Raw genomic sequence first — 17,494 nt, forward strand, 5'->3', positions numbered from 1 at the left:
TAGGGACTAGTGAAGAATTCAGTCCAACATAGAAAATTACAGTATGGCACTTTCAGGGAGAGTGGATAAAGATGAGAAAAATGTACTTGTTGAATTGAAGCACAGAATGATATTATGAATCCTTGTTCATTAAATCTTAAATGAAAATGGAGCATATCCATTTGGTCATGGATGTAATACTACATGATTTTTAATATCATTCCTCTTTGACTAATAGGTGTGTATTGGGTTTCCATATGGTTTCCTCATATTATTTGATGAGTCACACAATTGAGTAAGTCATTGAGGAAGATTGATTTTGGGTTGGCTGAGGTGTATGAGGACAAAGTGGTCATGAAAGGAATCAACAGAGGGCAATGTTTCAAAAACAATTCATAATATTTGTTGCTCTTCATGTCTATTTCATGTTTCTAAAGCATATTTTTTCTAGATCACTAAGTAGTTATTTTTTCTACATGGGTCAAGTCAGGTTACCATGCCCAAATAGATTCCAGGGCTTAAAGATATATCTGAGATATCTGAGAGAAGGCTGAAGAAAATTTGAGCAGCGTTTTCTTATTTGCTTATTTTAATACACAATTTTAAAGGATAATCAGTTTCAAACTCTAATATGCTTAGTTACTGCATTTACATGCTTAAAAGGAGTTTTTTTGGGAAAACAAATAGTTACTTAAATGGAGTGAATTAGTTACTGACACCAAATTAATTGTGAATAAATCACTTATAATGTAGCAAAATAAATTTATTTCTAGAATAACACTAGAACATTAAAATGTTGTGCTTCACCACATGCACATATCTATCATTTTCTTTACAGTGAAACCAACATTAATTCACACAGACATGTACGTGAATAGCATCGGTCCAGTGAATGCTATCAATATGGTAAGTTTCTAATTGTCTGTTTTGTTAACATATTAGAGAGGAGATGTGGCATCATAAAAATAGCAAAGAGTATGCTGACAGAAAAATTCATAAGGGAGAGACAATGTTTCAGATTCTTTTTTCTCTATTGTAATATAAAGATATTTTTTATAATTTGTTATGAGAACTAAGTGTGATCATATGTATATAAACTATTTTTTGTAAAAATGATATACTTTTAAAATTCAACAATCATTGCTTACTTGGTAAGTATAGCTTACTAGAAAATAAAATACAGTACTCCACTAATTTTTAGAATTTGATGGTATGGAGAAGGCATAGTTTGCTTCAAACTGGAATTATTTATCAGAAGAAATAGTGAATTAGATGTAACAATAAATATAGCTTTGTTCTCTCTGAATCTGAAAATAAGAAACTAGGTTGGAGTCTAGAATAAAGTAGAACATACTATAACATAACATAACATTAACAAACGTAACATAGTCATAGTATAATTTTGAAATAGTGTTTACCAAGCTAGCAGTAAGGACACTCTGTTGAGTCAGGGAGATGAGAAACTCTAAGTGTTCTCATTTGGGGTGATAAGAAAAAGTCTACCACCACCTGCATACACCATGCAAGTAAACCATTAAAGAAATACCAACACAGGTCTTCCTTATAACTAAAATTTTCAGTATATTTAGCATTCTAATGCAAATTATAAATATTTAAGAAAAAGCTATATGGATAGTTTATTTAATTAGAACTTTTAATTTCAGGAATATTAGTTCCCAGAACTGCTATCCCAGGACCACATTTTATGAAATGCTGGTTCAATGAACCTTAAAGCTTTTATTTTTGTGTGTATGTGTATTTTTTTTCTTCTTGCCAAAATGTAGATCAGAAGCTATTTAATGACTTTACCTACTGGCACATCACTAACTAGTTGACAAAGAATTTCATAAAATAGGTTCCCTTCTTACTGTTCGTAGACTACAAATATGGAACTAAGTGGTGAACAAAGTGATAAGGCTTAACGCTAGTGGAAATGTAGTTAATTACAATACAATAACACAGCAGGAGGTGCAAAGAAATAGCACAGAACAATGCAAATGAGGCAAAGGAAGAAGATTCTGGTCTGATCCTGACAGGCTGTTTTTTGGATGTGTATTATGTGTAATATGGATGATTCTCATTGCCCAGCTCTCATATTCTAAGTACACTGAATTTTTCTTCAATTTTCTCATTTATAGACATCATTAAAATCAAGTTATAAAATAATGTTAAATAATATCTAAATATGACAAACCAGAACTTGAGTGTTCTGACTCCAGGTCTGTGGTCTGAATTCACATGACACTTTACTTCTCTTTGATTGAAGTCAATCACTTGCCACTTTAGTGATATATATTTGAGGGTAATCATTAAAAGTCATTGCTCATCACAGCACTTTGTGAATGTGCTTTGTGATGTGGTTAATACAGTAGTAAAGACTATTTTTTAATTGGTTCATTTCCTCTTATTTGGAGAAAAGGACAACTATAATAGTAACAAATTTTGAGAAGTTACCTTACATTTGGTGTTTGCTATCTGCCAGACACTGCACAAACTACTTGATGTGCGTTCCCCTTTTCCATCTTCACACTACCTAACAAAACAGGTGTTGTTTTTTTTTTATATTTTATTTATTTGTCAGAGGGAGAGAGAGAGAGAACTCAAGCAGGGGGAGCAGCAGACAGAGGGAGAAGCAGACTCTCTGCTGAGCAGGGAGCCTGATGCAGGACCCGATCCAAGGACCCTGGGATCATGACCTGAGCCAAAGGCAGTTGCTTAACTAACTGAGCCACCCATGCATCCCAACAAGACAGGTTCTTAAAGATCCCAATTTTATTATGAGGCAACTGAGCCTCCCGAGCTCCAGTTTAAGATTGTTTTGAATAGTATGGACTTCCTTCACTCTTTAGCAGTGAATTCTGAACCTGGGTGATTGTTTTCCTAGAGACACATGTGGCAATGTCTGGAGATATTTTTAGCTGTCACAATATGCAGGGGCTTGGGGGGGGGTGCTGTGGTGTTTGTGTTACTGGCATCTAGTGGGTAGAGGATAAGAATGCTACTGAGCATTCTAAAGTACACAACACAGCCCCCACAACAAAGAATGAGCTGGCCCAAATTAACATGAGAAACTGCTCGAGACCCAGAATGCAAATGATCATATCACAACTATGATCTTTTGCTGGAATTCATCTAAACAGATCTATTTTTTCATAAAAATATCAATTTGTCTAGAAAAGATGGGTGTGTTTCCTTAGCAAAGCTTTTGCTTTCTTTTGGATTATTCAAAACTAAAGTAGCTTTGCTTTGTATTGGCAGTGAGAATACAAATGATAAATATAAACAAATGATCTACAATACAATTCTGTGTTAAAAATGTTCTATTTCACCTTTTTTTTTAAAAAAAAACAAAACAGGAATATACAATTGATATATTTTTTGCACAAACATGGTATGACAGACGTCTGAAATTTAACAGCACCATTAAAGTCCTCCGATTGAATAGCAACATGGTAGGGAAAATCTGGATTCCAGACACTTTCTTCAGAAACTCCAAAAAGGCTGATGCACACTGGATAACCACCCCTAATAGGATGCTGAGAATTTGGAATGATGGTCGAGTGCTCTACACCTTAAGGTATGCTTTTGAAAAAAGAAAGGAGTAATCTCTGGGAATAAAACAAAGATCAACTACACTCTCTTAAAACAAGAGGAATGAAAGAAATTTCAAACCTACATCAGGGTGGGCATGTGTGATCAAAATAGTATGTGATAGTACAAAATTTGCTTTTCTTTCTCTTATCAATGAGCTTTTTCAAATCATAGGTAGAACTTTACTTTCTGTGACTGATGTGAGAACTCTGTTTTCTTGCAGGGACATGAAATTCCCCTTGCCTTTATAAGGTTACCTGATTTTTGCACCAGTGTTGGCTTTTGCCTGTGTGTTCTGCTACTTTAAAATAACGAAACGAAAACACAGACAGTTATCCTTGGGACCACTAGTTGTTATGCTTGGAAATGTCTCTGTTTCCAAGGAAACCATTGCTAAAGGAGAAATTTCGGTGTGGAGGTCTCCTGGTACCTCCTTCTCTTTTAGCTGTGCAATAGCAAGTACGATGAGTTCTATCTCCCAGCACTCACTCTGCACTATATTGATAGGCTATTTGACTTAATTTACTGGCTATTTTGGAAATAGACTTCTTTAGGGATAATTTGAAGGAGCTTTCTTTTATTTTATGAACTTAAATGATAAGTAACAGTTGGGAGATTTTCTACTTAAATTACTGTATGCCATTATCTTAGCACTTAATACCTACATGCATTTAAAATATTTTGATGTTGAGGTTTTTCATGGGTGATAGTATATTATTAAACAACATAATAGATTAGTACATAGACTTAAGAACCAGACAAATCTGGCTTTGGTTCTTAGACCTGTATCTTACTATCTATATGAATTAGGGCAACTCCTCAGAATTTGTATGTAGAGGACTTAGGGGCAGCTATCTTGTTGCAGGGGTCTTGGTGCTAGAAGATGTATCTCAAAGTTTTATTAGTAAGTTTGATGTTTTTACTTGGTTACATCTTTATTTAAAGAAATTAGGTAGGAATTGATGGAGATTATTGGAAAAGAGGTACGCACCACCCCCATGGTTCATGCCCCCATCCAAGACAGTCGGAGCAAACTCTTTTCATTTCTTTAATTTCTATAAAAATAAAATAGAGATAATGATTCTTATTATTATAAGGACTAAGTGGGCCAATATGTAAAATGCTTCACATGCAGCCTGATATATAGTAAGCACAACAGATATTAAAATTATTTATATATATTTTCAGTAAAAATTATGGATAATATGATTTTTCTAGGTCTTAGGATCCTGAAACTTCTAGCTTCAAAATGATTCCTTTTAAAAACTCTTGTGGCATATACTTTCTTATATAACACTTGGCATGCAAAATAAAATACTTTAAAGTGGCTCCAAAACCTATATCAGAGTTACGTCAGTAACTAGGAAAAATGGCCATAATTACAAAAGAAATTCATGGCATACAGTTTGTATTCATCATGGGTTTCATTAAATGTGAGAGATAAGGTAATGACTGAAATTAGAATCTAGTGGAAATCAAAGTTTGATAAATCAGAGTCAGTCTTGCTTTTGAAATATTAAGTCATTCACACTATTCCAAGTCCCTTGATTGTTCTCATAACTACACTCATTTTTTCACTTCTGTTAATTTGTAGAATCTCTATACAATATTTAATTATGGAAACCACCTCAAAAATGCCACTCATGAGATTCCAAGTTTGAATGAGTTGTGAACTACAGAGAGAGATGATTTTATTCTTGTTGCTAATCTATAATAAGTTATGAATATTTGTGTGTGCAGAGATAACATATGTATCTGTCTTTACAATCTCTCTAAATTATTTTCAATTTAATAATTCCAGTTTAATTTGAGAATAATAATAAAATATCAAATTTAATTATAATTTCACTTATGAATGAAACTAACCTTTTCTTTGGAAGAGCATGTAATTATTGAGTGACAATGATTAAAACCTTTGGCTTTGGAGACAAATAATCTTGGGTTCAAATCTCAACTGTGCTGCTAGCTTTGTGACTTTGGACAAGTTCAAGTACAATAAAGCCATAATAACACTTACTAAATTAGAGAACAATTTACCATACCCAGTGCCACATAGACCAATAAAGGCTCAATATTATTATTTATGTTTAAGATCAGTAATTGTCCTATTATACCGTAGAAAAATGAAATCTCTCCAATTAAAAATTATGCTGAATTGTAAAACCTTTTAAAATAAATGTTTATAATTTTTTTTTACTTCAAGATTAATACCTGTAAGATATATAGTTAACAAATAAGAAATCTTAAAAATCATCAGCCCATCACCATTACAATTTTAGAATATAGTTATACTTCTCCAAAGATGGTCAAAACATCTGGAACTCCATTAAATTTCTCCCTCATAGAGTCCCAGCCCGTACTGAAATCCAGAAAATCTGTATCTTTAATAAGCACCCAGATGCAAACTAATTGAGATTCACTGGCAAGCATTTTTCTAATATGTCTGTGTATGTGTATTTAACATTTCTTGCTTACCATTAAATATTCTTCTACTCTATAACATCCTATTTATGGCTTCATAGTGTTCCATTATCAGAATGCATAATACTCCATTGTGAAATACAAGTATTTTAAAAGTCGCATATAGTAATTTAAATCTAACAGCTAACAAGTACTTATAAACAGAAGGTTCTGCTTTAATTAGCAGGTAAGAGCTGAGAATTTATCAGCATTCATTTACATGCAAACAGTAAATGAGCTTAAGTTCTTAAAACTGTTCTGTTAAATATACTCAACAAACAATCTCATGTGTGCAATTAATTTGCCACAAAAATTATCTGATCATAAATTTTGGAAAAAATGGAGTTGCTGTCAATGAAATCCTATTGATTGGTCTGTGAAAATGGTCTACATTAAGTCTTGAGTAATTTTCTCCTGGACTTGGTGGGTTTCTTCAGGGAGAATCACCTTGTATTATCGATAATAATATGAGATGTATTCTCGAGGAACAAAGATGAAGAATAGTCATTAAAAATTGTACTAATGTATATTCTTAAAACTGTCTAAATGATTTCTATTTAGGTTTCATATCTTTCTATTTAGGTTGACAATTGATGCAGAGTGCCAATTGCAGTTACACAATTTTCCGATGGATGAACATTCCTGCCCCTTGGAGTTCTCCAGCTGTAAGTAATCTCATTCTGTATTATGTATTCTGTATCCTCTCTCACCAACAGTTTTCTAATTGCAATGCCAACTAATTGGGAGACTCCTAGAGAATGCAGAATCAAGCAATTTTGTTGACTTTGAAGATTTTGACAGTTACTTTCATCATAATACCAGTTTATTCCTATTAGAGTGATTCCTGCAAAAAGGATCTATTTTATCAGAAATTACAAGTAGGCTTCACTGGTGTATAAAATTTTAATAAATTTGCAGTGGCTGCCTGAAGACATTTTTCAAGAAGGATTATAAAGCCAGGCCTGGCCACAATGGAAAGGTATAATGGTGGATTTTACATCCTTATTCCCTGCCCCTATCCCTCCCTGTTCCTCCCACCCCCGCCCCCCACTACTCCCATAGGCACAGGAGAAGAGAGTAGCAAAATATTTGCTACTTATTTTCTCCCTTACACATCAGGAGGTACATAGATTCAACAGTGTCATTTGCTTATTTCAATTTCAGTAATACCTGTTAAAGATAGCAAAATTGAAATTTACCTTCTCCATCTGGAGTTCAAGCGATATCTAGAACTAGTTATTTACCAGTGAGTAAAAGACTAATTTTTGGTGTCTTATGGGTCTAGTTCAAATCCCCACTCCATCACTGTGGACTTGAACAAATTACTAAATCTTGCAGTGAGTCCACATTCTCAGGTGCCCAATGGAGATTATGAGACCTGCCTCACCACGATATTGCTTTGTTGATGTAATATATGTAAAATGCTTGGTGTGCTACCTCACACACAATAAGATTCATCAGAAAGCTCTATTAATTTTATTATTATTATTATCAGATAATAGACTATTTACCAAGATGATCCATGATGATTCTGAAACAAATTAAGCTTTAGTAACCTTTGTAGATATTTCCTGCTTGAACCAAAACCAAGCTTCAGTTTCCCCCAGATGTTTGCCTGAGTTATTTGTTCAACACTCATTTAGGTTTCTCACCTCTTCCTTATTTTTGGTCTGCCAACTAGGCATACTAGGCAGAATGAAAAACTGATTATAAGTTTTAAGTTTATGTTTCTATAAATAGAATTTCTCAGGCAGGGAGTGACAGAGACTCGTAAGAGCCAACTAAGTCATAATAACTATATTTAAAAAAAAATCAATGATGAGAGAAACAATCATCTGTTCATCATTACATCAATTCCAGAATGGACTTGAAGAAAAATATCACTGTATATCATATGTATTTACAAAAGTTCCCATTATACATCTTATTTCATATGTTTTACTTTATCCAAGAATGGAATATTTTTAAGTAAAATCTTCCCCACGTGTTAGGAGATTAGACTTCATTTCTTTTAATTTCCAACTGGGTCTACTCCTTTTCTGAGTCAGCTAAAATTTAAGAACTGGTGATTTCTGTGTCTTTAGGTCACTGATGGACAACTGTCTTCTGAACCCAAACACAACTTAATGTTACTTATTGCTCTCAAAAAAGTTAAATCACCTACGTGTTCTCCATAGGAAATTTCCTAACATCATCATTCTTTTTCTCAGTTTTCAGCACATTCTGCCCCCCTTCCTCTGCTCCATGCCAATATGGGGATCATGCTTTCTTTTTCTTTCACCTTAGTCAATAAACACATAATACACAACTACTTGGACCAAAAGGAAAGAAAAGGAAGACACATAGGGATTTTATTCCAAGTAGTCAATCAGCCTCCATAATTAAGACTTAGGTTTATATAGCATTATTAATAGATAAATAGTTTAGATGATGTCTAGTATTGTTTACCTATTTATCTATTTTTACTTGAGTTTATTTTAAGTAATCTCTACTCCCAACATGGGGCTTGAATTTACAATTCCAAGATCAAGAGTCACTGAGCCAGCCTGGCACCCATACTTGAGTTTATTCTACAATTAACTTAATAATGTTTATCCATTCAACAAATATATATTGACCATCAGTTTCATGAAATAAGTACTACCCTGATCCCCATAAAGAAACAAATAATTTAGGGAAAAAAATGAAGAAACTTTTCTAGGGTATTATGGCCAGCAAATGGTACTGATAACCACTACATTGTCAGTACAATACTTCTTAAAAGACGACTTTCTGTTCTCTTGGCTGAACATGATTGACTTCTTCAGAATCTACATAGTACTCATTGGTATCTTCCCCTGGGCATTTCTACTTTACTAGTCTTAATTGTAGTAAGTAGAATTTCTACATATATTAAAATGAAGTCCCAACAAATTGAGAGAGAGAATAATGTAAGTAGTTGAGGTTATTTTTCCCAGTCACCTTCCACTCCAAGGGCATGCCCTGGAGAGGCATTTGAGTCTGCTCCTCTCCTATTATTTTCTGTTTCTGCATGACTCTCAATACCTTGCCCTGTTAACTCTCCTTCATCATGAAATAATCCCTGTGCGTATGTACTATTGCTTATATATTGGCTACTTTTTATATCTTACCCTAGACAATGTAAAGTATGAATATAGTATACATGAAACCATGTATAGTATACCTTCTATGCAAATTAAGTGACTTTCAAGTAATTTTGACCTCATAGTTTTTAAAATTCCTGTTGGGAGAAAATGTCATTGTATTTATTTCTTCTATTGTGAGATTCTTTAGTTCAGGATCTTCTTCTAATTTATAGGTCAGTCTCTCTCACACCTACCTCAGTGTCTTGTTCATAGAAGGTGGTTGCTACATACGTTCACTTATAAATAATTTGAAATGTGTGCTTTCCCGTCTAATGGCAGATGGCTATCCACGTGAAGAAATTGTCTACCAATGGAAGCGTAGTTCTGTTGAAGTGGGTGACACAAGATCTTGGAGGCTTTATCAATTTTCATTTGTTGGACTAAGAAATACCACTGAAGTAGTGAAGACGACTTCTGGTAAGATGCACTTCGAATTTTAAGTGACCCCTTCCAGAGTTAAAATTCTGGGATATATATAATTCAGAAGGCTTTTCAATACTTGTCTACAAATGATATGAAGAAAATTAAATGAAGTGTTTTAATTTACCAGAGAAAATTATAATTGGTATTTTAGCATAATAAATATAAATGGATTCTATCATTTTGAAGCAAAATGGATTAAAATTGGATTAGTAAATTATTTGTGTAATTTCTTTTTTTTTTTTTTAAAGATTTTATTTATTTATTTGAGAGAGAGAGAGAATGAGAGACAGAGAGCACGAGAGGGAAGAGGGCAGAGGGAGAAGCAGACCCCCTGCTGATCAGGGAGCCCGATGCGGGTCTTGATCCCGGGACTCCAGGATCATGACCCGAGCCGAAGGCAGTCGCTTAACCAACTGAGCCACCCAGGCTCCCCTATTTGTGTAATTTCTTTAAGCAAAAATGAGTAGCAATTATTTTAAAAGCAAAATATTTATGAGGTGTAGGTGTAATGTTTCTTTTAGGAAATAGGTTTCATGGTATATTGAAATAGCAGCATTTAAAGTAATCACACAAGGAACATTAACTTTCTACAAATGCAGAAATGTGATCATATTGGATATGGACTGATTCAGCATTCAGTAATTTAATATTTTGAATTGCTACATCATGGATATGGGACAGGCCTGGTTTTAAATCCCAAATCTATCAGTTACCACCTATAGATTTTGAGAAAATTACTGTATTTCTCAGGGATCAACTCTCCCAGATATCTAATGTGGACAAAAAGACCTGTATCACAGATATACTATGTGTGTGAAGGGGAAAATAAAAGGAAAATGCTTAGAATGATATCTGGCACTTAGCATTCAATAAATAGTAGCTTTTACTAATATTATTTATAATTCTCAGATGTGTATGGGACCTAATGTGCTCAGGACTTCAGATTTCTTAGAAGCTAATTTTTTTTTTAAGATTTTATTTATTTATTTGAGAAAGAGAGCATGAGAGGGGGGAGGGTCAGAGGGAGAAGTAGACTTCCTGCTGAGCAGGGAGCCCAATGCGATGTGGGACTCGATCCCGGGACTCCAGGATCATGACCTAAGCCAAAGGCAGTGACTTAACCAGCTGAGCCATGCAGGTGCCCAAGAAGCTAAAAATTTTTATTTTTATATCAAATATCATGATTTTTAATGGTATTAATTGAATTGATTTAAAAACCCATGTGGTGTTATTTAAACATATTTCCAGACCTGATCTGTCTCATGGGTGGCTAGTATAAACCCTCTGCAAAACCCTCCAGCTATTCCTTTTAAAATTATGTGAATCTAATTATGTCCCTGTTTCAAATATAAACATTGTGTTCTCAGCTTAATATCAAGACAGGTATTTTGATAATGTATTTCTCTGAGTTGAGCTGTTTTCTGTTGACTTATTTGCAGCATACCTGATTTTTTTTTTTCTTTCCTGAAATTCATAGGACCTATTTTTGTGTTGACTGATTTGGAATAGGGCCTTGGTCTACTATACATAGAGAAGCAAATTAAGGATCTATACAAAAATATAAATTTAAGATTATATCTTCATAACCATCATCCTCCAATTCAGAGCTATCTGGTCCTAACACTTGTTACCAACAGTGTTTGCAGATTTCTCAACTCTCTTAATTTGCAAAAAGAATATAAAAGAAGGTCAAAGAAATGCTTGAGTATATTTTTGAAAAGTGGCCTTCTGTTCCCTTATTCGCTGCAAATCCTGAACATCAAGTACTAGAACAGTCTTTTATTTGGTCCCCCAAAAAGATTCAGGATTGCCTTAGAACTGGTTTTCCATCTGTGAAAAGAGGAACATGTGTAAAAATAATCTCTAAGTCTGCATGCTTCCAGAAAGAGAAATTGGGCATTAAATTGTGTTGTATATTCCTATTTCTGTAATTATTCCAGCACCCTAAAACAGAACCCAAAAATCGATGACTACCAGGTCTTTTTAGTCATTTGAGCCCAGAGGGGCAATAAAATCAAATGGCAGTGAGGGATGGGTTGGCTTTATATCACAGGGCCTAATATCATTCCCTCTGCAATCTAGAGTATTTACTGTCTATTAAGAGATATTTCCAGAAGAAAATGATCTACTTATTTAAGGCATGGCAAGAAAAATTACCAAGGTGTCACGAAGTTATTAATCTTCCTGAGGAAATCAAAGCAAAACTTCATTGATATCAGATTTAATATTGAGGAGCATCATTTAATTGATTGCATCAACTCTTTGTGAATTTTAAATACAGTGGTTAGCCTCCCTGTTGGTCTTCTTATCCACTTCCGGCTTTTGCTGGTTTGTATTTTGTGTGCAGTACCATTTTAATTGCATCTGTGAAGAGAAAGGACTGAACGGAAACTTAACACCAGTGCTAAGAGGCAGCCTGATTCTTTTGATAGTTGATTTTGTAATGACTGGAAGTTTCTGCATGAACATTTGTGTGATTTCTGAAGCCATCTTACCTTCAAAGCAGAGCTCCATAACTAGTTACTACCTACTAGGAAGTTATTAAGAAAACTTTCTTGGGAAATTATTAGAAGATCACATTTATACTCGTTTTAAATCTTAACCTTATTACAATGTGATTTTTCTCCTAGACTTACAGTAAATGTATATCCTTTTAAAAAGCCTTGGTCAATACTGAGTGAGAATATTGCCTAAAATCTGACCTAGCTTACTGCAGGGATTTCTAAACTTCATTCATTTAAGCCCACCTCTCCTGACTTTGTTATATCCAGGTGGTGACTCTACTGCTGGTTCCTTATATTAGGACCATAATTGGAAAAGCAGAAGCATCTGACACAATAAAAGTTGATACAAAAATATAATGAAAAGCAAACAAATGTTCTTAAATTTTAAGTGCATATATGTGTGCTCTGCAGATTAAGTATATTGGAAAAGAGAGAAAGAAAGGTATTAGAGAAATGGGAAAGTGCAGCTGGTACCAGAGCAAAACAATTCACTGATGTAAACAGAAGAGTAGAATGACCATTACACAGGAAAGAATCTTCTCACCATGTAAATCAGTGCTATTTGACAATCTTTGCATCCACCACCTGAACCATCTTGTTTACCACCAGTCCTATCTGTGTCATATTTGAGAAAAATATTACCTTGGTGGTACATTGATAAGACTTGAAGAACACCTTTAGTTCATAGTCAATATATCAAAACGGATTCTGGATCCATGATTTCTCCTCCAAACCATCATGTCTTTATAATTGCTCTGCATCTGGGAAGAGCACCATTGTTGTCCCAGTGAGCCAGGCGTGAACACTCAGTCATGTCTCTACCTCCCACCTCTAATGAATCACAAAGGCATTTATGCCTCTGAAGCATCTTGTGTAACTGTCCTCTTTTCACTTGCCATCGCCACTGTCCTAGTTCAGGATTTTGTCTGTTCTCATCTGGACTGTGTTGGTAGCCTTTAAGGTTATGTCCCTGCTGTCAGTCTCTCCCTTCCACAGTCTGTCTTTTACACATTAATCATAAAGTCTAGCACTTACTGAGCACTAACTACACACACTGTAGCTAACCTCTTATCTAAACAACCTACTTGAATTCTCATAACCGTGGTCCTATTTACTACACATCAATACCCAAGATGTCGTTGTGGATGAGGAAACAGACTTCTAGAGGCTCATTTACTGCAGGACTGTAAGTTCACATAGCTTGCTCCTAGACTCATGCTCTTAATTATTACACTATTTTATTCCCATTGAGGCCCAGTGGGTCTTCTGGACACACAACTTTCACCATGTTTCAAGAATTTAGTAGGTCAGTTAGCACAAGCTATTGTTCCTAATATGCAAGCACCTGATCTCAGGAACTTTCTAGCTTTGTTTTCCATAATTTCCTGTTTGATGACAGAACTAATCCATCTATGTTTTCCTGAATATAATAAGCCAATCCTATAAACAAACTGAATCTTAGTCTTTCTCATTTGAATGGCTTTTCAACTCATCCCTACCTTCTTTATGTCTTTAAGGCTTAAAAAGCACAGCACTTCTTCAATGAGGCCTTTACTTACCTTACCACCAAAACAATTTGGAGCAATTTTTAAATTACATGTCCTCTTGGAGTCAGACAGCTCAAGTTTGAATATTGGCTTGTGTTATTATTTAATATATCTAAGGTCAATGTCACCAGTGTTGCAGGGTTGCTCTGAGGATTAAGTAAGATACTCCATTAAAAATGCTTAAAATTTTGCCTGGAACATAGAAAGGACTCTGTAATTGGAAGGCATTATTATTAATACTTATTATCATCATTATTTCATTAACTCTTCCTCAGAGCATTTTCACCCACCTTATAAAAACATAATTTCTGCCTTGTGTTGCTTAGGCATTTTTTATTTCTGCCCCCTCATTCCAATAAATCACAAATTTCACAACAGAAGCCTTGTTTTAATCATATTTGTATCCATGATATTAGGACGGTGGCTTGCTTAGAGTTGTTGATTAGTAGCAATTGTAGAATTGATTGCTTGTGACAATTATATTGATAAAACTGTAAAATTTCTCTCAATTTAATAAGCAATGCAGAATTCTATTACATATACTCCCATTACTCATTGTTTACTCCCAAGTAGAAGACTTTGTTCTTTCTGATCATGTTGCCGTTGCCAGTTCACCAAATTATCTACATGATCTTTCGTATCAAGCAGAACTTTGTTCCTTCATGTTCTCATCCTGAAATGTGGGCTAGAAAAGTGGGCAAATAAGTTTCGTAGGAGAACCTATGATCCAAATGCCATCATCCTGAATCAAAAAGAATATATCACATTCTTCCTTGTCAGAATACCTTTAAAGCTTCCATATTTTCTTTAGGAGTGCAAACATCAGTGTTTCATGAAATAACCCCATAAGTTTTTGGTAAACCCATGAACATTAAATATTATTTACTTTCTTTTTGTCTTTAACTCACCTTTTAGGCTAGGATTCCATGTGCTAGTTATATTTTCCTGATTTCTATTATAAGAAATACACAAATATTAAAATAAAAAGCCCACATACCACTAAATTTACCTTACTTTCCAATAGTATGGGCAGACTGCAGTTTTAGAAATACTAGCTCTGTGGATAAAGTTCATGTTCATTGCTTGATTTCTAAAATATTTATAATCTACCCTATATCTTTAAACCTTGCCCACGGTTCTCCCACGGTACCCTTAACCCCCCTGGGGTTTTCTGGGTAGGTTGTACTTACTTCATGTCTTTGTATCCTATATTCCTTATTTGGTACCAAGCTCAACTCCAACCTTCTCTACGTATATCAGTGTATATGTACTGGTCAAATAACTCTCCAAACAGAAAAAAGAAATAGATCCTACCTTCCAGACTGTGTTTTAATTTAGATGTCTTTGGCAAACCAGGGAGACACTTCAAAACTTTACTCATCATGGAGGTAAACTATTTTAAGGGAAAGAAAAAGGAAAATAATAAAAAAAAAAGATACAAGTTAACAGTAATTTTTTTTCACCGAAGAAGTTGAAATAAAAAATATTAAGAAACCTAGGTGTGAGGAGACAAATAAACAACTGTGCATTCATCCCACAGTCTCCTGTGACTTTGGAGTCAAAGTAAGTTGTGAGCTCATTTTCGTCAATAATAAACTTTCAAACTACTTGAAGCAATGCAATGTCTTAAATCAGTGGAAGACTTCACAATAATTGATTTTTATCTTACTTTTAAGCTTCAATTTAGAAAAAAAAATTAAGTTTGGTTTCAAGAGAAGAAAATGTATGAATAACAAAGAGAGCTGGGCCAGGAGTAGCCATGGGGAAGTCATTTGCCTTCTCTGGGATGAAAGTTCCTTGTTTATAAAATGAATGCACTTGACTAGATGCTTCTTTGAAGTCCTCGTTTTTAGACCTATCTAGAACCTCTGATGTAACCACAGTTATACTATGGATGTCCTAATGTAGGAGCAACTTTCTTTATAAATTAAAGTTTTCCTTCATCAAGTTTTCAGTATGTTTTCAAAGCAAGTCAAATGCAAAAACAAACTCCTTTAGATTTTTAATTTAGAAGGAGTGACAGTCCCACCCATATATTTGTTTTTAGTGATATATGGTGTTATATATAATGTTAACCCAAGATTTTATGTGTTACTTTCTTTCAGTTGTGATATTAGAATATTTATATATTACATTTAAAAATCCCACATCAGTTTTTTAAATTCCAAGGTTGCTCTGACTTTACCTAGTGGGGAGATAGGGCTTGAGAGACACAGAGAGGTTGCATAGAGAAGTCATATGAAATCTAAGGAAAATTGTTTGGCTTCAAGGTGACATGCTTTGTTTCTGCTTATATTCCATTGGCAAGAATGTTGTATGTTCCCGTGGAGATAAAATGAGCCTGGGAAATGTAGCTCAGTTGTGTGCTAGGAAGGGACAGTGGGTTTTATGGCTTTTTAGGGTCTCAACATGCATGATCTCATTTTATTTTTCACAACAAGCCTCTGAGAAATACATTCTTTTGCTATTTGACAGATGAAGCAACTTAAGTTTAGAGGGGCTAAGTAATTTGTTCAAGGATAGTCAATAAAGTAGAGTTAATTATCCAGATACCAAAATTTTTTTTAAAGATTTTGTTTACTTATATATTTGACAGAGAGAGAGACACAGTGAGAGAGGGAACACAAGCAGGGAGAGTGGGAGAGGGAGAAGCAGGGAGCCCCATGCGGGGCTAGATCTCAGGACCCTGGGATCATGACCTGAGCCGAAGGCAGTTGCTTAACAACTGAGCCACTCAGGCACCCCCAGATACCAAATTTATACCCTATTGCTTCTCATAAACATATTAGGTAAAGAAATAAATTGAATAAAAGAAAAAGTTAATTCTTAAGCTTGATAATAGGTAATATTACACAAGGCAATGAAGTAATATCACTTAATATAACCCTATACCTACATTAACAAAATGTTAGTCTGTAGGAATAGCAATTATATTCATATATAACAATAACAAGTGAGAATTTATCAGTGATATCCCTTTCCTTTTTTTTTTTTTAAAGATTTTTATTTATTTATTTGACAGAGACATTATCTGACAGAGACAGAGAGAGGGAACATGAGCAGGGGGAGAGGGAGAGGGAGAAGCAGGTTTCCTGCAGAGCAGGGAGCCCGCCGCAGGGCTTGATCCCAGGACTCTGGGGACCCTGGGTTCATGACCTGAGCCAAAGGCAGATGCTTAACGACTGAGCCACTCAGGCGCCCTCCCTTTCCTTTTCCAAAAACATACTTATTGCCTATGAGATAATACTATTCACTTGCTAAGTGGACCTATTGGTCACCATCCAAATATGGCCTTAATTAAGAAACTGTCAGATCCAGTTCATGTGTATAAATTTGTTCCTTACACAAAACTGATCAGAAAGAAAACCTAATAAAAGGTTTGCATGACTATTATTTACAGTAATTTTGGAGATTAATACCTTATTTTGACAGTCTATGAAAACCAACTAGGTCAAGATGTTAATTTTTATCCAAGTCTTTGGTGTTTCCTAATTCAATTGAAAATCCTATTTTGCTATATTTAAAAGACACGTTCATCCGTGTGACTGATATGACTAATGGAGCTCCTATCGAGCTGCTGCCCCAAATAAACGTAAAACATTAAATAATTTTTAAAAATATAAAAATGTGAGATAATAGAAACTGAGTCGACAGACATCATGCTCTACACACAAACTCATTCACAGTTCCTTTCACTGTGATGCAATTGAATAATTTCTTCACCTTATTTTTGCATTTTCAGAAAATAATGCTATTCGGTGTGGCAGATACGCAAATTTAAGCTTGTCAGACTGAAAAGGGAAGCAAACAGCAATGAGAAGGATTTTTTTTTTTATTAACTTTC

General features: G+C 34.5%; 1 protein-coding gene across 2 annotated transcripts in view; it reads left to right on the forward strand.

The window, feature by feature from the left end:
- Positions 1 to 17,494, forward strand: part of GABRG2 (gamma-aminobutyric acid type A receptor subunit gamma2) — a 101,170-nt gene that overhangs the window by 28,132 nt on the left and 55,544 nt on the right. For both annotated transcript variants that reach the window (XM_006730680.3, XM_006730679.3), the window contains exons 3-6: positions 818 to 885; positions 3,336 to 3,556; positions 6,613 to 6,695; positions 9,456 to 9,593. In XM_006730680.3, coding sequence (XP_006730743.1) covers positions 818 to 885; positions 3,336 to 3,556; positions 6,613 to 6,695; positions 9,456 to 9,593 — 510 coding nt within the window. The remainder of the gene's footprint in view (positions 1 to 817; positions 886 to 3,335; positions 3,557 to 6,612; positions 6,696 to 9,455; positions 9,594 to 17,494) is intronic.

Source organism: Leptonychotes weddellii, chromosome 7 (assembly GCF_054177405.1).
Source record: "Leptonychotes weddellii isolate Sample4059 chromosome 7, ASM5417740v2, whole genome shotgun sequence".
Classification (NCBI taxonomy): domain Eukaryota; kingdom Metazoa; phylum Chordata; class Mammalia; order Carnivora; family Phocidae; genus Leptonychotes; species Leptonychotes weddellii.